The sequence below is a fragment of the Chiloscyllium plagiosum genome, chromosome 18 (genome assembly GCF_004010195.1).
Source record: "Chiloscyllium plagiosum isolate BGI_BamShark_2017 chromosome 18, ASM401019v2, whole genome shotgun sequence".
Taxonomy (NCBI): domain Eukaryota; kingdom Metazoa; phylum Chordata; class Chondrichthyes; order Orectolobiformes; family Hemiscylliidae; genus Chiloscyllium; species Chiloscyllium plagiosum.
The window spans coordinates 36,789,340-36,811,664 of record NC_057727.1 but is presented as its reverse complement, the minus strand read 5'-3'; the positions used below and the strand labels follow the sequence as shown (position 1 = coordinate 36,811,664).

The window sequence follows — 22,325 nt, the reverse complement described above, 5'->3', positions numbered from 1 at the left end:
TGTCATGGGGAACCTTGTCGAACCCCTTAATGAAGTCCATATAGCTCACATCTGCTCTGCCCTCATCAATCTTCTTTGTTACTTCTTCAAAAAACTCAATCAAGTTTGTGAGACATAATTTCCCATGCACAAAGCCATGCTGACTATCCCTAATCAGTCCTTGCCTTTTCAAATACATGTACATCCTGTCCCTCAGGATTCCCTCCAACAACCTGCCCCACCACTTGCCAACCAAACAACACAATCTTCTCCTATATATGTTGCTTTCCTTTTAAATCGGATTTCTTGCAAATTGGTCTGATGAGTGCAACATGAAAAGCTTTGACAAAATGTCTTTTAAGTAATACTGTACTCACATTCTTTACTATTTAATGACAACAGTCTATATATTATAGACTGTTCTACAATTCTAACTTCACAGAGCAACGTGCTTTTTGTTTATTCAAAAGCACGGAATTTTGAGCTTTAATCTCTTTCTCAGTACCTGAGATCCCAAGCTTTACCTAATTTATGCAAAGAAAAACTGGTCTTTAGCCAGGTCGAAACATAAGTTTGGTGGCACAGTCAGGGATCATAACATTATACACTTTATTAATTAGGTAGTATTGAGAAATAATGAGACAGATCAATACAACATTTTTAAGATTATATTACTGTGGTGATGATTTATATGGCCTCTTCAACTTGACAGAGAACACAGGTCAACTAGTTTTTAGACTTTTGGATGTTTATTTTGCTCTTTTAATCTTTTCCCATCAGTTGGATTTCTGTTTTCATGTGGTGTGAGAAGAAGAAAACTACTTTATTCATGCATTTGTAGAGTTTGAGAGGTTGATTCTTTTTTGTAAACTGCGTTTTCTAAAGAGATTAAATAAAGCAATTCCAAATAAATTATGTACTGTCCAAAATACTACAGGTATGATGTGATTGTTAGCAGTAACGAATGTCTCACAATTATTCTGCTCCTTAATTTTTGAACTACAAAATGCATTTTTATTAATATGCTTGCGAATACTGCATCTGGATGGAAATGTTTCATTCCCCAATGGAAAGCACACATGGAAGGAGTTTGATGAAGACTCACTGATTGTAACATGAAACAATATGTAAAAATTAGACTTGCCTGAAAAATTACTCACCAATGCACACTCATCCCTGTCTACTTCAATTTTCATAGGAGTTCATTACAAAATGGTTGCTAAGCATCTGTTCAACATCAAGGATAATTTCAACTAAACTCATTCAGTGAGATACTGACAGGATTAAATCAGTCAATTGTTTTACAGTCAGCTTGATTTTACTCTATCTATTTAATGGAAAACAAAATCAGGTGGACAGTAAAACACACAGCCAAACTACTCCTGCAGTTTCCTGGTAGGTGGCTTTAGATTAAAATTATTCCCATAATGTAAAGTAAACCAGTAAACTGTTCTTGGTGCTGGGTTATTGCTTATGTTCAAATATGAATGTTAATACAGCCAGATTCCAACATCGATGAGAAAGTATGACCAAAAATTGAAACAACAGTAAGTGTGAAAACATAGAAATTACAAATTTCAAAATTAGGTTCTAAGTTAAGGCCATAAGTGAAACAACTAAAAACAATTCAAACTGCATTACAGGCAAGATGGAGAGAGACAAAAACATTTTGTTCTGGTTGATAACATGAAAGCATGTGTAATTCATTGTGTAACATTTAGGTACCATAATTACAACATTGCTATCATTATTATTTATCTTCAGTTTCTAAGTCTATATATTTTGTCACCGATAATGAAAAAAAATATTTAGCAAAGGCATGCATTCTAAGTAAAAAGGACACATTTCTAAAACAGCTCTGTTGTATCTTGAAGTGGTGAAGGCCAACATATAATTCAGCTGACAGATTCACAGAACATGCACAAGTTGAATTTATTTAATGAAAAGAAGAATAGACAAATGGAAGTTTACATCAGTTCATTTGCAATATTTCAACAGTGGCACTCAGTCTCCATGGCAAGATTCCCTTCATACAAGTTAGCAGCACTGTTGAAATAAGCCGCACAGAGAGAACCACAACTTTAGGTTGATTCAAATTCTCTAAAGTGTCTACATTTTTTCCCAAACAACGAGAAACATTTCTTTTAACAAGACCATCACTCACCATCTCTGTAACTTTGCCCTAGTCTTACCGACCTCAACTCAATTGCTCCTGAAACCTATATTATGCCTTTGTTACCTCTGCACTTGTTTATTTCAATGGACTTCCTGGCCATCCTCCCATATTTAACTCTTTTTAAGCATGTGATCATCTAAACCTCTGCTGCCCATGTGCTAACTCACAACAATGTCCAATCACCCATCACCCCTATGCCAACTGACTTGCACTGGCTTCAGATGAAGCAATGCCTCAATTTTAATATTCATATTCATGTTATATTCAGAGCTATCTACATCCCTGTATTCTCCTCCAGCCTGACACCTTTCAAGTGTTTAGTTTTGCCTCTTGAAAAATCTCAAATTTAATCATCTTACTGTTGGCAGGTGTGCCTTCAGCTGCCTTGCACCTAAACTCTAGAATTCTTTCCACAATTTTACATGCCTCTTCACCCCACTTTCTTCCTTCGACTCCTTAATACTCATCTCTTTGACCAAGGTATTGTTATCTGTTGTACTATCTCCTTGTGTAGTATGGTGTCAAATTTGGTGTGTGCAGCTGGTTAAGAATAAATGGCAAAATGTTTGTCTTTATCTCATTCATTCTACATTACACATTTAAAGCACAGGCATCTAAGAAATCTTGAATAAAGCTGACAGAATCTCTGTGTATACTTCACCTAATTTTGAATGCATTTGATTATATTCTATTTCAATTTTAAATTCCACTCATTGAAAAAATGTGTCAAGTATGTTCTTTATAAATAAAGCCAATAAAAAGCCCTAGCTTTCCCCCATTCAAGTTATTTTTAGGTGAAATCTGCTTATTTGGAAGTTAACACTGAAACATTTTTTCACTTTTGAGCATCTAATGTCGTGCACATTATCATATTATGAAGAAATGTAAAACTTCCTCCAGAATATTCCAAACAATATGCCGAAAACCTTCCAAACTTCAATTGTATATCATTTCTATTTCCCAAAGCTAGCTAGCTACTGTGCTGGTTCCCAAATTACATTGAAAACTAGTAAGAAAGTACATGTGAGTAACATAAAGTCATAAATTCATACAATGCTGATGAGTGAAACTTCAGTTTAGCAATAGCATTCCTATCAAAAGATACAGTATACAAATACTTCATGAAGGGAAATTATGGCCAACAAACTTATTAGAACTATTTCAGGAGGTAACAAACAGGTCAGATAAATTCAAATCAATAGATACTTCTGTATTTCCAAAAATCATTTGATAAAGTATTGTTTGACAGGATGGGGATGGTTATACCCTCAACTTCAGGCATTTGATGCCTCCCCTCATCAAGGGAATCTGGCATTGTGAATGAAAGGAGATCCTCCCCCATCCCCATTCTCCCAACTCTCATATTTATTCTGAGGTCCTAGGGCTTGGGTGCACTAATGGAAGATGCTACAACTCCCAGTGGCACTGACAGCATTGAAAAATTATTGGCCTCTGTTTAACAGGCAGGTTTTGATGGAAGAATTTTCGTCTGGGGTCCTCAATTCTGGAGAAAGTCTGACAGTAACTAGTTCAGTAACTGGTTCAGTAATTAGTGCTATGCAATGCACCAAAATCACACAGCAAGTCTAGGTTTTGTTGGGCTAAATCATTGAAATTATAAAGCTTACCACCCAGTTCATTTTTAAAAGACACTCACAAATCATCAGCTACAGACAGCATTTTCACACTTTAGCAAAAGAACCAAAGGAGCAATTAAGTAAGACAAGTTCAATTACTAATGAGATGTAAATACATGAAAATAAGGTAGTTGCTGCTCAATAGCCAGATTCTGAAGTTCCATTCGAAGCTCTGTGTGGAGTTTTCACATTGTACCAGTGTCTGCATGGGTTTCCTCCGGGTGCTCAGATTCCCCCAACAGTCCAAATATTTGCAGCTTAGACACGTTGGCCATGTTAAATTACCCACAGTGTCCAGGGATGTGCAGACTAGGTGGATTAATGATGGGAAATGCAGGATGATAGGGTATCGGGGATTTTCTACAGAGGGTCTGTGTGGGCTCCACAGCACAAATGAGCTGCCTTCATACTGCAGGGATTCTATGGAAAAGGATTTGATTATGATGCAATTTTCTCTATTTAACTTTATGATAAGCATCAGACACAATGGCCTGGATTTTCCAATGGCCAGAAAGTGTTTCTGCAGCAGATATTGTGCTTTGAAACCCTACAGAAATAGTAATTTAGGAAGGTAATTGTCTGGGAAATTGAAGATTCCAATCACCAATTTCCCTATGCCTGGAGCCCTCCAAAAGTATCTATTTAAATCAAATAATTCCACTGCAGTTAAGTTAATAGATAGGTGGAAAAAGATAGAAAATTAAATACCTAGTCTGGATACCTGGATATCTATTAAACTGATCCCTCAATGTAATGCATACCACCATGTACACATCTCCCAGACCCTAAACTCTCTTAACCTGAAATCCGCCCCTTCTCCCACAGACATTCCACTCTCTTCCTGGGATGTGCCATCCACTGCACCTGTGACCCCCTCCTTCTCTAAATCAGACAGCTCCACTATCTGCCCAGGACCTGACTACCTCCTCCTCACCTGGACAAAATCCCCTCACCCATCTAAACTACATACCGCTCCCTCCCCTGACGTCTGAGAGCTGATACACATCTCTCAGGGGACCCAATGTAGGATCCTGCCTTTGGACCCAAAACTCTACCTTCCTTGTCAACGGACTTGACAGTAAGTCACACACTCAAGTTACTTGATCACCACAATATTAGTAGCAATCAGGAGCTTACCAGAACTAAAAATATGATATTCTAAATACATCATCAGTTTTAAAAACAATAGGACATAAAAGATCCAATACTAAAAATAAAACAGCTTGATATAAACTAACCTGGATCCACCATAACAAATGTGTTCTCAGCAGACCTGTCTGCATCATTATTCCATCTCTTTGGAGGAAGTGTTGTTGAAAGTTGAAAGTTCTCTGTGGTTGAAATGTCGGAGGATGTTTGTGATAATTCAATTGTCGTCTGTTGGACAGCCGCATTTGTTTGACTGATAGTTGTGTTTGGATGTTCTTGCCCACTGGTTGAGTTCGTACCTTCTTCACTTGGACTACTTGGATCTCTAGGTGATATCTCTGATTCAGTCTTATTTTGTGTCTCATTAGTTGTCGTGGTCACAACATTCTCCTGTTTCTCCACTACACCTTTCCTTAAACTGCTTCCTTCTTCATTTTCCTCTTCATCTCCTTCTTCTCCCTCTCCTTTTTCATCTTCATTTTCTTTCTTTTCATCTTCACCTTCTGCCTCGCCAGTTTTATTAACAGCAGAACCACCATCTGAGCCTGGGGATGACAACGCTTCAGTTGTTGAAATAACAGGCTTGACTCGATGTTTCGTGGTTGAAACCAAAGAGGGAAGGCGTGTAGGCCACACAGTACTTGGAAAGGAAGGAACTCCACCACCACCAAACCCAAGGCTTGCAAGCAAAGTGCTTGTTACTACAGATGCCACAGTAGTCTGGCTTCCACTGGATGAAGGACCAATGCCAGTTGCAATGGAAACAAAGGGCAAACTAAGACCTGAAGAAGTCCAAGTAGATGACCCAGAACTGATTGGTGCCATATCAGCTGAAGAAGCAGGTGAGGCTGTTGGCTTCAGTGAAGTAATAGACAAACATGGAGGGGATAAAAAAAAGACAGTTTAGATAGAAATACTGAACATATGAACAACTTTTCTTTATTTTTCTGCCTTTGTATTCTATGTTTTGGTTTATTTTTCTGTGTTGTAAGATGACATGGAGAATAGGGTCACAATACAACACTTTTCACTGCATTTTGTAACAAGATAAACATGACAATAAATAAATCAAATCAAATGTTATGTGGGTTTCTGCTTCTACAACCCTTGTATTGAATTCAAGATTGCAAACTGTAAAATAAAACAAAAGAACTGTGAATGATGGACATCTGAAACCAACAAATCCAGAAGTTGCCAGAGATACTGAGCAGGTCTGTCAAATCATAGAGACGTAGAATCTCCACTAGGTCCACTTTCCAGCACTCGACCCATTAGTCTTGAACATTATGATATTTCAAATGCTCATCTGTGAGGAGATGTGAAGTTAACATTGAGTCTCAAGACCCTTCTTTATAGCAGTCAATCCTGAAGAAGTCTTACGGGATTCAATGTTAATTCTGTTTCTCTTTCTCCACAGATGTTACCAGTCTTGATTACACAATTGTTGATTTACACAAAAAATATCAATTACAAGAGAAAAGCATCTATGGAGAGAAACAGAATTAATGTTGACTTACCTTCCTTCAGAACTGATAGCAGTGAGAGAAAAATGGCAACAATGGTGGTTACAGGGGTGGGAACGGAATGAGTAGATTGGAAGTGAGGCAGCGCAGAGAGAGAAAAGAAGTTCGGCAAACAAAGTAATTGAAATTGTAAGCCAGGGAAGGCTAAAATAATCCAAAAAAAAACTGCAGATGCTGGATATCTGGAACAGGACTGGATTGCAGGAGCAACTCAGCAGGTCTGGCCACATCTGTGGGTAGAGAAACAGTTAATGTTGAGTTCTGAAGAAGGCTCACTGGATTCAAAACATTGATTCTGCTTTTCTCTCCAAGGGTGCTGCCGGATCTGCTAAGTTTCTCCAGAAATTTCTGTTTTTGTTCCTGAAGGGTCACTGGATTCAAAATGTTGACTCTATCTTTCTCTCTCTATAGATGCTTCCAAACCTGCTGAGTTTCTGCAAAAAGCCTGATAGGTAATGATGATGCCTATGAGTGAGTGAAAATGGGTTGGCAATGCTGAAAACAATCCATATCATAGCAGGAGGTGGGGTGGGTAGTACAAATGACAGGAGGTTTTATTAATGACTTGGATGAGGAAGTGTAAGGGTGGATTAGTAAGTTTGCCGATGACATGAAGGCTGGTGGAGAGGTACATAGTGCGGAGGGCTGTTGTAGGTTGCAACGGGACATTGACAGGATGCAGAACTGGGCTGATAAGTGGAGTGCAAACTGGAAAAGTGTGAAGTGATTCATTTTGGGAGGTCAAATTTGAACACAGAATACAGGGTTAAAGGCAGGATTCCTGGCAGTGTGAAGGCACAGAGGGATCTTGGGGTCCATGTCCAGAGATCCCTCAAAGTTGCCACCAAAGTTGACAGGATTGTTATGAAGGCGTATGGTGTATTGGCTTTCGTTAGCAGGGAGATTGAGTTTAAGAGGCGTGACATTATGCTGCAGCTCTATAGAGCCATGGTTAGACCACACTTGGAATATTGTGTTCAGTTCTGGTCACCTCAATATAGGAAAGACGTGGAAGCTTTAGAGAGGAGTCAGAGAAGATTTACCAGGATGCTGCCTGGACTGAAGGGCATGTGGCTTTTTTCATTGGAGCAAAGAAGGATGAGAGGTGACTTGACAGAGACGTACAAGATGATGAGAGGCATAGATAGAGTGAATAGTCAGAGACTTTTTCCTAGGGCAGAAATGGCTGTCACAAGGGGTCATAATTTTAAAGTGATTGAAGGAAGGTTTAGGGGACATGTCAGAGGTAAGTTTTTTTACACAGAGAGTGGTGGATGCGTGGAATGCATTGCCAGCGGTGGTAGTAGAGTTAGAAACATTAGGGACATTTAAGTGACTCTTGGATAGGCATATAGATGATAGTAAAATAAAGGGTGTGTAGGTTAGTTTGATCTTAGAGTAGGATAAAAGTTCGGCACAACATCGAGGGCCGGTGGGCCTGTACCATGCTGTATTGTTCTCTGTTCTTTTATGTTCTATGCTCTGTATCACTTTGATCTGCATCATTGCAGGATGCTTCTAAAAGAAGCTTTGACTTTTATACGTCTTTCGCCATCTCCAAAAATACTTCTTTTTATGCACAATGTATTATTTTATCCTTTAACCAAGCTTCACATTACATCAATGCTTCTTTTCAGATCCAACAGTTTTGAGTTCATTTACTTTCTGAACTCTGTTTCAAAGCATTTTCTCCAAACTTTTATTTGACTTTTCATAAATCTATTTGATCAAAATTCAAGATATCTTTATAAAGAGAAATTGAAGACAACATTAAAAACAATGCAGTTTAAATGATATGAATGCGTGACACTCTCCCTTCTGATGATTCATCATAAAATACAAATCAAAAGAATCATCACAGAGAAGGTACAAAACAATTTTCAATTTCTTTCCATTAAATTGCTGTTTTGGAATTAATATTTTAAAAATTAAAATAAGCAGCAGCAATACTGAGATCATACTAAGCTAATAAACATTATCAGTAGCATTTGCATTACGCTTTAGAAAAGATATAACATTGTAATTGATTTGAAAATGCAGACTCTGAGTCACCGAGATGATAATGGATGTGAATTATGTAAATTATCATAGATACCTTTCTCCTCACAATTTAAAAAAATCAAACTGAATGACATAGCATTGTGTACTCTTATTCTTTAAGCAGTGTACAGGATAGTAGCTGGGTTTTCACATATGCAGATTAGGACTGCTGACATCCCAACATATGCTAAATTTGGTGTGACAACATTGGAACATGAACCTGATATCAAATGCTGATTTCCTGTATTAAGTAAGCAGGTGGGTGTCAAAATCCCATTCACAAATTAAAAGAAAATAATTTAAGGATAACTGAACTTGTTAACAAGCTGAGTGATCCAAATATTACATTGCCCACACCATGATGTAGTTGGCATGGGCAGGTTTGCAAGACTGGTGTGTCTGCTTTTCACCATCTGAGCTGACAGGATACGATGGAAGATGTGCATCCTTTCGGGGGTTGCCCTTTGTCAAGAACAGTCCTTCTCTCTCAAGATGATATCTCACTTCATGCCTACTCAGCCAGGCTCCAAAGTCCAATCTCTCCATCCCTCCTAAGTTCCTCCTTCCTTAAGGTGCCCAATCCCTGCCAGCCTAAAGAGCCCAGAATTTACGTGGGCCTAGACACCATCAATGTTCTTAATTGGACTGCTTGTATCTACTACTAAGTTTGGGACTGATAGACTGGCCAACCAGTCAGATCTTAAAGGCAGGACATGTTGATGAGTACAATGCTGCTGTCTCCTTGTTTAGATAACAGCCAAAGCATTACCATTGCATGGCGACTTTCACTTTTGTAAAGTAAGCCTGTAATGGTAATGCTTTGGCTGTTGAATTAAAGAACTTTCTGAGTCTGTCAATCCAAAATGTTCATGTCCAGAATGATTGGTTTGGAATGGAACTGAGAGTTGCTTTGAAATCAATTAATTAGTTAATCAATTGAACAATTGTAAGAACAACTCCACAACTTTGAAAAAAAAGGAGGGTGTCTTTATATTTTTATATATATATATATATATATATATATATATCTTTCATATTTTTCTTTATTTTTAATTGCAGTATAAAATGGGAATAGAATCTGTTTAAACTGAGACTGTGGAAGGAATTGTTATGTTTCTTTTTAGAAAGTTTTCTGGAATTCACTGTGAAATATTTTTACACTGTTGCTTTATTATGATAACAACCACAATCAAAAAATCTCATAGTCAATGAGATCCACTTGGTTCCAATCATTACATCGGGGAAGAAATCTAAGCTACTCAGGCACCAAGGGTATGTGTTCAGAGTAGGCTCTGCCCAACGACAGACTACAATTGGGACCAGTTGCAGATGCTTGGAGTCATCAGTATGACGTCTCTGATTTACTCTTGGGCAAATGAACAAGTGTGTTTACAATAAAGGAGAAGCAGCAGAAAAGACAAGGTGTCTCACTCTCACATTCTCTTTTTGTGAAATAAGCAACACTGGAAAACAGCCAAATATTTTCATCCAGTAGTAAGCTATTGATTCTAAACAATCGAAAGACTTTACAATTAGTGTCACTGCATGTCTTCCGTAAATAACTGAAAGGATTTGGAATCCATGCATAACATTCATGTTTGTTCGTTTGTCTGAGTGTCTGTTTGTATATGTGTGCAGTGGTTTAAGAAGGGCTGGAGTTTCAACCAATTGAGTTACATGTTGATCGTTCATATTTTTGTTTACCTGTGGTTAGAATGGATTTCCTTCTAACATATAGTGGTTCTTGTTCACTACAGAAACCTGGTCAATGTTTTCTGATAATCTGAGTCCACTGGGCTCTTTGAGCATTGTGATTAAATCGTTAGGTTTCGTGACAACCCAGGAGTATAGAAGCCTTACAATATGAAAGAGGCCATTCAGCCCATCAAGTCTGCACTGACCCTCTAAAGATCCCAACCAGACCTAGCCCCCCAAATGATTTCCATCACTGAACATTTACCATGGCCAATTCACTTAGCCTGCACATCTCTGGATACCATGGGGCAACTTAGCATAGCTAATCCACCTAACCGGCACATCTTTTGACTATGGGAGGAAACTGGTGCACCCACTGGCAACCCACACAGACACAGAGAAAACACACAGTCACCCAAGGCTGGTGTTGAACTCAGGTAACTGGTGCTGTGAGCCAGTGGTGCTAACCACTGAGCCACCAGTCAGACTCCGGTATCAATCCAGTGGGTTGTGACAACAGCAATATGTTACTCCTTGCAACTTTCCTCACATCGCAGAGCCAGAAAAGCCTGTAAGTGGGAGGGCATTCAGACAGTAACTACTGGTTGTCTATTTCAAGTCACTTGGTGGTGGGTTGAAAATGGCAATTACAATTGCAACAAGTAGGTCACTGACGACAGTGCGTACAAAGCCTAACAAGAATTATACAGGGAAATTGTGGAGGTTGGGTGAAATAAAACAATGAGCTTAATTTACTCAAAGAAGGTGAAAAGAATATAAAAAAAACACACAAAGACCTTGGAAAAAAACAGATATAGCAATTAAAAATAGTTTAAAACTTTCCTCTGTTAAGATATGAAGAAATAAATGTGATACGTGAAGTTTTATTAATGTTTCCATTTAGTTCTCATCATATTGCTTTTTTTTGACAGCTCATTTCAATATATCAATCTTTGTGGAGATTTGTTAATATTAATATTTTTAGGAATACAGTATCCTTGGAATTTACATTGTAGCTGGCAGCTCTGGTTTTCCAAATTGTACGCAGCAGCATTTTCCACCATCCCTTAATTACAGTGTTATCTGATAACAAATTGAAAAAAACATGCATTAAATATTTGCGATTCAACAAATAGCTGGTTGATGGAATGATCCTTGCATTATACAAAACTGCCCTGTTTACATAAATATTATGTTCTGCTGAATTATTACAGTTTGGCTGGGACAAAACAAATGAAAAAAAAAGCATGAAACACTTTGGCTGAAATTTGCACATAACAATGATATACAAAAAGATATCAGCTTGACATTAAAATTAGTGGGCTTGGCTCAGAAATCCATTTCAAAATTCACTGCAATCCTTATTAACTGTTATATATGATATTTTAATTTTCAAACTGTCTGTCTTTGTTTAAAAATATATTATCAATCTATAGGTGGTGTATTATTAAGGGTTTTCAACACAAGTGGAAGAATTTTCCACTCCCTTGAGTGGTGTAGGCAATGGTGAGATAGTTAGGAGAACACAGCAAAATTTTCAAGTACCTGCTCAGAATGCATCGTATAGCTCTTAGCTTCATTTCTTTGCATTCACTCAATTTGTGCTTATCTGAAGGCCTCTGCATCTTGCCCAAAGGGAGAGGCAGGCAGCTTGGCGTGGTGAGAATTACTGAATAAGCAAGAGGGTGGCCATGTTGCTGCACAGCACCATGCTACATTTATGTCACACCTACAATATGTGTCAGCAGTTTACAGGACAAACACATTGCATGTACTTCAACTAAAGTTAAAGAGGACCAGTCCCTTAGTGGGGATAATGGGGAGACTAGTCATTCAAGGCATAATGCCAAACTAAGTTAAGGGACTCATCTGATTCCTGGCCACGGACAATCAGACACTTGGTCCTACCAGGGGTTGGAATCTAGGGAATAAGGCACGGTCAGTCCGACAGATTAAGTGCAACATTCAGTAATTACTGATATATCAGTTGTGGTGCTGTGAAACATCAAACGGAGGGTGGGGCCGTGCTCAGTACAGGATATCTGTGAAGTCCTGGGGAAGGGCACATTCAGTCTGGGGATTATGGGCATTGATGGTCGGGGAGCTTATCAGAGGTGGTCCATGGAGTCCTGGGTTATATGGGAAGCTCAAGTCTGGGGATTGGGTTCATTGGACTAGATGAATGAGAGAATTATTACAGATGAAAGGGGACAATTAAAGATAGAAGAGTAAGATTTTATAGAAGGTATAGGGAGCTCCAGGAAGGAGGGTCTGCACTTCATCAACAGATCATCCTTGTCGCAACAGTGACTATTGCAAAATATGGCCTCAAGCAATCATAACTGATGGTATCATCATAAAACTGTTGCATTGGTGTAGAATGAAGATAAAACAGTGTCCACTTTTCCACAAGTACCATGTTGGAACTGAAAATCGGCCTTCTTAAGTTGAAAGTTTGATGTTTGGATTGCTCCAGCAGAGCCTTGCAATACAACCCAGAAATTGTATCCCTCAGAGTAGAATGCTGCAGTCCTCATGAATGGAGCTGAAAAAGGGGCACTGTTCTGAATCCTGAATAAGGATTCGGATGCAATCTTAGAACATAGAACAATACAGCGCAGAACAGGCCCTTCGACCCTCAATGTTGCACTGACCTGTGAACTATTCTTAGCTCGTCCCCTACACTATCCCATCGTCATCCATGTGCTTATCCAAGGATTGTTTAAATCGCCCTAATGTGGCTGAGTTAACTACATTTACAGGCATGGCATTTCATGCCCTTACCACTCTCTGATTAAAGAACCTGCCTCTTATATCGTTCTTAAATCTATCACCCCTAAATTTATAGTTATGTCCCCTCGTACAAGCTGACGTCATCATCTGAGGAAAAAGATTTTCACTGTCTACCCTATCTAATCCTCTGATCATCTTGTATGTCTCTATCAAATCCTCTCTTAGCCTTCTTCTTTCCAATGAGAACAGACTCAAGTCTCTCAGCCTTTCCTCATATGACTTTTCCTCCAGACCAGGCAACATCCTGGTAAATCTCCTCTGCACCTTTTCCAATGCTTCCACATCCTTCCCGAAATATGGCGACCAGAACTGAACACAATATTCCAAGTGCAGCCGTACTAGCGTTTTGTATAGTTGCAGCATGATATTGCGACTCTGGAACTCAATCCCTCTGCCAATGAAACCTAACACACCGTATGCCTTCTTAACAGTACTATCAACCCGGGTTGCAACTTTCAGGGATCTATGTGTATGGACTCCAAGATCCCTCTGCCCATCCACATGACCAACAATCTTTCCATTGACCCAGTACTCTGCCTTCTTGTTATTCTTCCCAAAGTGTATCACCTCACATTTAGCTGCATTGAACTCAATTTGCCACCTCTCAGCTCAATTCAGCAGTTTATCCAAGTCCCCCTGCAACCTGTAAGATTCTTTCAAACTGTCCACTACTCCACCGACTTTAGTGTCGTCTGCAAATATACTAATCCATCCACCTATGCCAGCGTCTAAGTCATTTATAAAAATGACAAACAGCAGTGGTCCCAAAACAGATCCTTGTGGCACACCACTAGTAATCGGATTTCAGGCTGAATATTTCCCATCAACCACTGCTCGCTGCCTTCTTTCTGAAAGCCAGTTTCTAATCCAAACTGCTAAATCATCCTCAATTCCATGCCTCTGCATTTTTTCCAACAGCCTACCATGTGGAACCTTATCAAAAGCTTTACTGAAGTCCATGTATACCACGTCAACTGCCCTACCCTCATCTACATGCTTAGTCACCTTCTCAAAAACTCACTGAGGTTTGTGAGACACGACTGCCCTTGATGAAACTATGCTGACTATCTGAAATCAAATTGTTGCTTGCTAGATGATTATAATTCCTATCTCTTATAATCCTTTCCAAAATCTTTCCTGCAACAGAAGTATGACTCACTGGTCTATAATTACCTGGATCATCTCTACTCCCCTTCTTGAACAAGGGCACAACATTTGCATTCCTCCAGTCCTCTGGTACTAAACGTGTAGACAATGACGACTCAAATATCAAAGCCAAAGGCTCTGCTATCTCCTCCCCAGCTTCCCAGAGAAACGTTGGATAAATCCCATCCAGCCCAGGGGACCTGTCTACTTTCACTTCTTCTAGAACTGATAACACCTCTTCGTAACTAACCGTGATCCTTTCGAGTCTAATATCTCGTACCTCATTTGTCTCCTCTACAATATTCTCCTTTTCCTGAGTGAAAACCGATGAGAAATATTCATTTAGCACCTCTCCGATCTCCACAGGGTCCACACTCAACTTCCCACTTCTGTCTTTGACTGGCCATATTCCTACCCTAGTCAGCCTTTTATTCCTTACATACCTACAGAAAACTTTAGCATTCTCCTTGATTCTATTTGCTAAAGATTGCTTGTGTCCTCTCTTCGCTCTTCTTAACTCTCTCTTTAAATCCTTCCTAGGAAGGATCTTCTGAGGATAAAGGTGGGGATCAGAACGTTCCCAAGAAGGTCATCCAAAAGATCAACATACAGCAATATATCATGAAGTGCGATATGCCAGAAAGAGCCTGATTGACACCAATCTCCAGGATGAATGATCTGGATTTGGACTTCCTTTTATTGTTTAACCTCCTGTTGCTTGTAAGGTAAACAGCACATGATTAGTGCAAAGTATATATGGACCTGGTTATTTTTGCAGCCCTTGACTTTTCCTGCAACCTGTATGGTTGCAAATTTTGAATGATCCAACTTTCAAATAACTCTAACGTACAGGTCCCGCAGTCAGTGAGTCAGGGAACCAACATCACATGGCACAAATACTAGGTTATTTTTAAGGCTCCAGCCAGATACAATATCGGAGTTGTGTACAGTGAAGATGCTCATGATAGGTAACAAATTGAAAGGAATACCATGGCACCGCATCGTCTCACCCTTTCCTTCAATATTTTAGAGTTTATGTTTTCTGTGAAGAGGCTGTGAAATGCTTGAGCATCCTGTAGGATAGCATTTAACCAAAGTTGCTTTGTGCAGCTTCTCTTAGATGTCCACTGCATTAAGAGACAACAGTGGACATGTGAACTGCCTCAGAAGTGCATGTCCTTGGAAAGCTGATAGATCGTGTAAACCTTTCCTTCCAAAGCTGTTTGGAGTTCTCACATTGTTAGTACTATTTGCTTGGAAGACATGGTTGGTTGTTTTGGGTCTAGAGGGTCCAGGTCTGTTGAGAGCATCCTGACCAGTTGCAGGCTCACCCTTCTCAGCTTGGATTGCTCCAGGCTTTAGCATCATAGTATGTGTCCCAAGATTAAGTTTCTAGGGGGTCCTTGTTTTGCCCTTATTCTGGTGAATGGTACCTCCTGTCTACAAGGAAGAGGCACTTGGCATAAGATTTTACTCCCTCACATCCCTCTGTGCATTGTCATTGATGCCGATCACCAGTGATTACAGTGATGGAGTGCAAGCTGATTTGCATACCCAGCAGACATCAAATGTGCTGAGTCTGGATCCCCATGGCAGTAGGCACCCTGTCCATTGACCTAGCTTGAGTAATGCATGCCCGAGCCAGCATGTTATTGATAATATTGGTGGATTCCTCCATCCTTTAATCCAGTTACTGTCTGCCTCTGACAAATCTGCCTGCTGCTCAAGTGCCTGTCTGTGCATTTTGATGAAACAGCTGTGATTATGGGATTACCAATCAGATACGTGGTCTCTGGCAATCCATTAAGGGTCAAAGACCTGGGGTGTTTCTTCCTCAGTTGTAGCGATGTGCTCACTAATGTGCTTTTGAGTCTAATCTAGCTAGGGAATCCACTAAGCTAGTGGTGGATGCAGGTGAAAGCCTTGCCAGTGTACTTCTCTGAGGGATGAGTAGTTTCTTGCCTAAAGGTGAAGGTAGAGCTGAGGGTCTCCATTGCTAACCTCTTCAGGGTGAGGTTCACAGGGAGTCTGCTTAAGGGGAGAGAGAATTAGGTAAAATCTTGCGCAAATTAAGAATAAGTTAATATTAATGGTGACAGAACAGCAGCTCATCATAGCTCTGGGGGGGTTAGTTGCTCATGAAGGTCTCCGCATTCCCATATGAGCGGTTGTGCTTTCCTCCAAACAAATCCAAGATATTTTACTCATGTGGTGAGGAGCCTTATATGCTCCACCCCAACCCCCACAATCTTCACCCTTATGATCCAGTTGAGAATCTTTCTTCTGCAATAAGACAAAAGGAGGGATTGAATATAATGGAGATGGAAGTGAGAACTGTAGTTGTGATGCAGAGGAAATAGAAGTATTCTAAGTGACTAAAGTAGGAAGCACAGAGGTCAGGAAGGCTTGTAATTTTGGAGAATGAAGTGACTGAGCAGCCGTTGAATGGATTCTTTTTTTGGTCAGCAGGAAAAAGCACTGCCTGTCTTCCTACCACACCATCCAGCAGCACATTCAGCTCTCTGTTGGAATTCTGAGTAGCCAGCACTCCTTTCTGCACCATCTCCTGTTGGATAATGATGCAGTGTCAAGGGTGGTTCCTGGCTTGCAGCATCTGAACTATTGCGCCACTGGGATTTAAATGTAGCCCCAGTAATGTGAACATTGCAAGTCCTGGCAGTGGTGAGCAACTCCGTCTCCCTTGTTACATAACTTCATGAGATGGGCATTGAAGAGGCTGGCTGCATAATTAATGTGATGGAAGATTGAATTGGAAAAGGTGCCGGGGCCATGACAGACTAGGTTCCATGGCGAGTTGATAAAACACTATCAAAAGATAGGAAAATCCAATAGTGTTTTCTTTGTAATGTTTGACATGATGTTCTTTGACAAATCAATATAATCCTTGAACTGAACACTGTGATAGATTAGAAAAAATAATCAGGACAACAAAGAATGGAAAATAATCAAGAGAAAAATCATGTTTCTAAAACTTTTATACTGATTGGGCTAAAAAGGAGTGGGTCTCTCCAGTTGTTCAAGAATGAACTCATCCAACGTCTTCAAACAGTGAATTATTTCCCTGTCATTCTTCTGTGGCCCTTGAGGTACTTTTCAGTACTTCCCCATAACAGCATATGATACAGGAACAGAATTAAGCCTTTCAGCCTGTTAAGTCTGCTACGCTATTTGGCCTATTGAGTCTGATCGCCATTTGATCATGCCTAATATGTTTCTCAACCCCAATTCTTCTGCCTTCTCCCTGTAACTCTTGATCCCATTACTAATCAAGAACCTATTTATCTGTTTCTTAAATACACTCAGTGACTTGGCCTCCACAGCCATCTGTGGCAATGAATTCCGCAGATTCACCACTCTTTGGCTGAAGACATTCCTCTCATCTCAGATCTAAGGGGTCATCCCTTCACTCTCAGGTGGTACCCTTGGATCCTAGTCTCTACCTTACCCACCCACTCCTCATTTTTGCCTCTCTCTATCTTATCTCCCGCTATCTTCATGCATATCTTTCCCAGACTTAAACTGCGCACCATGGAAAGTGGGGGGGGGGGGGGGGTAAGAGAACAGAGCCTCCACCTAATCCAAAATTAACAATATTCATTTTGTATTCAAGTTTCTGGAACATCGTCGAAGCAATTTTTCTCCTGTGTTGTAAGTAATGATTCAACAATCATTTTAAATGTGAAGGATAAATGTTGAATAAACTAAATCTTTTATCCTTTAACAACTTTGGATAAATGTTCAGTTACTTTGAAAGATTTGCCTTCCTATCTTTCACAAATAACCATTCTTCAACATAGTTTGCTGCCATCTACTGGTGAACCTTGAGGGAAGCAAAACACAGAGAAGTCCTTTACAATGTAACCTCTGACCACTCATTAAAACCCTGCTTGTTTCACATGCTTCTGGTTCACTTAAAGGGGTATCATTTTTATCAATATTATTTCAGCCAAATTCATCACGGAACTTTCTACTGAAATGTAAATTATGAAATTATTAAACCATTGTTACGACACAGGGTAAGCCCCTCTGCTAATTTAAACCAGCAACACAGAAAATATTCACCCCATGTTGTAATCTGTTAAAATTCGTGAGCGCAAAGAGCACCAACAAAAACAGGACAATACAGACTGCCCGCAGACCTGCTCTCTGAAAGATAACTTTATATGTGAACGACCTGTGAAGCAGAAATCCCAAAGAAGAAGACAGGAATACAGAGAAGAACTGAAAGCTGCCTGGTTTTGAAATAAGAAGTTTTTTAAAATTTAACTCTTAATCGAGGGTTTATCAGACCAGTATTGTAGGCGGGGAGGTAAAAGATAGGTTGAAGAGAAAGGAGTCATAAATAGGTGCTGTCTAACGTTCTCATTTGGCCTTAAAGAAATAAACTGTTAATTTTTACTTCAAGAGTGACCTCTGGGATAGTTCTTTGCCTCTTGAATTTTAACAGATTACAGCATGGGGTGAATCCTTTCTGTGTTGCTCGCTTAAATTAGCAGAGGGGTAGTAACAAACACTCATAAAATGATTTTCTGGATTTCTTCAAAGGTGCACATTCTGTTTCCATGATAATTATAATCTTGAACTTTATCCAATGAATTAAAAATTAAGATTCTTTTCATAAAAATATTGAACATAAAACGTATCTCAAATTTGTCATTCCCAAACATTTGCTGAGTAGCCAAGCATGGCAACAGACCCTTCAACCCAATTCGTCCCTGCAGACCAGATTTCCTAAACTATACTAGTCCCACATCGAGCTACAGAGGTATACAGCATGGGTATAAGTATTGCAGGATTAATGACACTATTAAAAAGAGAGACCCCTGTAACCATGAAGATTGGTACATTGAGATGAGTTTTCAAAAATGAAAAATACGGTGAGCTTTCTGAAAAGTCTAAAGTGGTGATCAGATTTTTCCTACTACCTAGAAGTAGATATTGCAATAAAAGGCCTATCTTTGTTTGTGCACAGGTATTCACTTAGACTTGTTTCTAAAGTAATCTAGCAGAGATGACTTTGGGATCAATAAGAATAAAACTAATCACCAAGCAATTAAGCAATGTAGATGCTACAATTTAAGGTGTAGATTCAATGATAATTTAAGCAGAATCCATGACTAAGGACAATGGTTTGATGAAGTGGCTGTGTAAATGTAAACACTCTTAATATAATAAGATCTTTAGACGTCGGAACAGAGTTAGACCATTCAGCGTATTAACTCTTCCGCCAGTTGATCATGACTGATGTTTCTCAACTCCATTCTTCTGCCTTCTCCCTGTAACCCTTGATCCTCTTACTAATCAAGAAACTATTGTTGTCTGTCTTAAATACACTCAATGACTGACCTCCACAGTCCACTGCGGCAATGAGTTCCATGGATTCACTACACTCTGGCTGAAGAAAGTCCTCATCATTCCAGTTCTAAAGGGTTGCCCATTCAAACTGAGGTAGTGCGCTCGGGTCTTAGGCTCTCCTACTAGTGGAAAAATCTACTTTGTGACCACTCAATTATGGCCTCTCAGTATTGTGTAAGTTTCAATCAGATCCCTCCTCATCCGTCTAAACTCCATCAAGTACTGACCTAGAATCCTCAACCACTCCGCAAGTGACAAGACCTTCATTCATGGGGTAATTTTGCTAACCTTCTCTGGACCCCTCCAAAGCCAGCTCGTCTTTCCTTAGACATGGAACCCAAAACTGCTGACAAATTCTAAACGTAGTCTGACCAGAGTCTTATACAGCCTCAACAGTACATCTCTGTTCTTGTATTCTAGCCCTCTTGAAATGAATGTCACCAAGCAGGAGGCTGGAAGAACACAGGAAACCAGGCAGCATCAGGAGGTGGAGTAAACGTTTCAGGTATAACCCTTCTTCAGGAATGGAGGTGGGGGTAGGGGGAGCTGCAGATAAAGAAGGGGGAGAGTAGCAGAATGATAAGGCAGTGATAGGTGAATACACATAGTGGTTATGACCTGGTTTGTCGATGGGAAGGATGAATCTGGTTGGTACTGGAAGGCTGGGTTTGTAGGTGGAATGGAAGGGAGGAGGTGGGGTGGAAAGGGAATTGGGATTGGATGGGAAGGTTATTTGGAATTGGAGAACTCAATGTTGCGTCCTGTGTTCTGTAGGCTGCCCATGCAGAAGATAAGGTGTTGTTCCTCCAATTTGCGGTCTGATTCACTGTGGCAATGATGGAGGCCAAGGATAGACATGTCCGAGAGGGAGTGGTAAGGGAAATTTGTCACAATGTTGGTCTTTTTACAAGGTTACAATGCCCTTGATTTTTTTTCCCAGAGAGGAGGCAATTGGCCCAGCTCCAACTAGGCTGGGTTTGAAATGTTCCCTCAGTTTACGTTAGAACATACAGAATATAGAACATTCGGCCCTTGATTTTGTGCCACCCTGTGAAACCAATCTGAAGCCCATCTAACCTACATGATTCCATTCTCGTCCACATGCCTATCCAATGACCATGTAAATGCCTGTAAAGTTGTCGAGTCTACAACTGTTGCAGGCAGTGTGTTCCACATCCCTACTGCTCTGAGTAAAGAAACTATCTCCGACATCTGTCCTATATTTGTCACCCCTCAATTTGAAGCTATGTCCCCTCATGCCAGCCATCACCATCCTCGGAAAAAAGGCTCTCACTGTCCACCCGATCTAACCTTCTGATTATCTTATATGTCTCAATTAAGTCACTTCTCAACCTTCTTCTCTCTAATAAAAACAGCCTCAAGTCCCTCAACCTTTCCACGTAAAACCTTCCCTCCATACCAGGCAACATCCTAGTAAATCTCCTCTGAATCCTTTCCAAAGCTTCCACAACCTTCCTGTAATGCGGTGACCAGAACTGCATGCAATACTTCAAGAGCAGCCGCACCAGAGTTTTGTACAGCTGCAGCATGACCTCATGGTTCCGAAACTCAATCCCTCTACTAATAAAAGCTAACACACAGTATGCCTTCTTAACAGCCCTATCAACTGGGTGGCAACTTTCAGGGATCTATGCAGATGGATGTCGAGATCTCTCTGCTCATCTACCCTACCAAGAATCTTACTATTTGCCCAGTACTCTGTATTCCTGTTACTTCTTCCAAAGTGAATCACCTCACACTTTTCTGCATTAGACTCCAATTGCTACCTCTCCACCCAGCTCTGCAGCGTATCAATGTCCCTCTGTAACCTACAATATCCCTTATCACTATCCACTACTCTACCAACATTAGTGTCATCTGCAAATTTCCTACCCCATCCTACTATGCCCTCATCCAGGTTGTTTATAAAAATGATAAACAGCAGTGGACCCAAAACAGATCCTTGCAGTACACCACTAGTAACTGAACTCCAGGATGAATATTTCCGCCACCCTCTGTCTTCTTTCAGCTAGCCAATTTCTGATCCAAACCACTAAATCACCCTCAATCCCATGCCTCTGTATTTTGTGCAGTAACCTTATCAGATGCTTTGCTGAAATCCATATGCAGCACATCAATGACTTTACCGTCATCCACCTGTTTGGTCACCACAAACTCAATAAGGTTTGTGAGGTACAACCTATCCTTCACAAAACCATGTTGACTATTCCTAATCAACTTATTCTTATTGAGATGGTTATAAATCCTATCTCTTTTAACCTTTTCCAACACTTTACCCACAACCAAAGTAAGGCTCACAGGTCTATAATTACCAGGGTTGTCTCTACTCCCTTTCTTGAACAAGGGAACAACATTTGCTACTCTCCCATCCTCTGGTACTATTCCTGCAGACAATGGTGACGTAAAGATCAAAGCCAAAGGCTCGGCAATCTCCTCCCTCGCTTCCCAGAGAATCCTGGGATAAATCCCATCTGGCCTAGGGAATTTATCTGTTTTTACACTTTTCAGAATTTCTAGAACCTCAATCCCATCTAGTCTAACAGTACTCTCTTTCTCAGTACTCTCCTCGACAACATTGTCTTTTTCCAGTGTGAATACTGACAAAAATTATTCATTTAGCGCTTCCCCATCTCCTCTGATTCCAAGCACAACTTTCCACTATGATCCTTGATTGACCCAACTCTTACTCTAGTAATTCTTTTATCCCTTATCTACTTATAGAAAGCTTTAAGGTTTTCCCTGATCCTATCTGCCAACAACTTCTTATGTCCCCTCCTCACTCAACTTAGC

General features: G+C 40.0%; 1 protein-coding gene across 1 annotated transcript in view; it reads right to left on the bottom strand.

The window, feature by feature from the left end:
• The window catches only part of LOC122559046 (receptor-type tyrosine-protein phosphatase gamma-like), a 644,852-nt gene that overhangs the window by 122,478 nt on the left and 500,049 nt on the right, over window positions 1-22,325 (bottom strand). Inside the window, exon 12 of the mRNA XM_043708214.1 lies at window positions 5,031-5,796. Coding sequence (XP_043564149.1) covers window positions 5,031-5,796 — 766 coding nt within the window. The remainder of the gene's footprint in view (window positions 1-5,030; window positions 5,797-22,325) is intronic.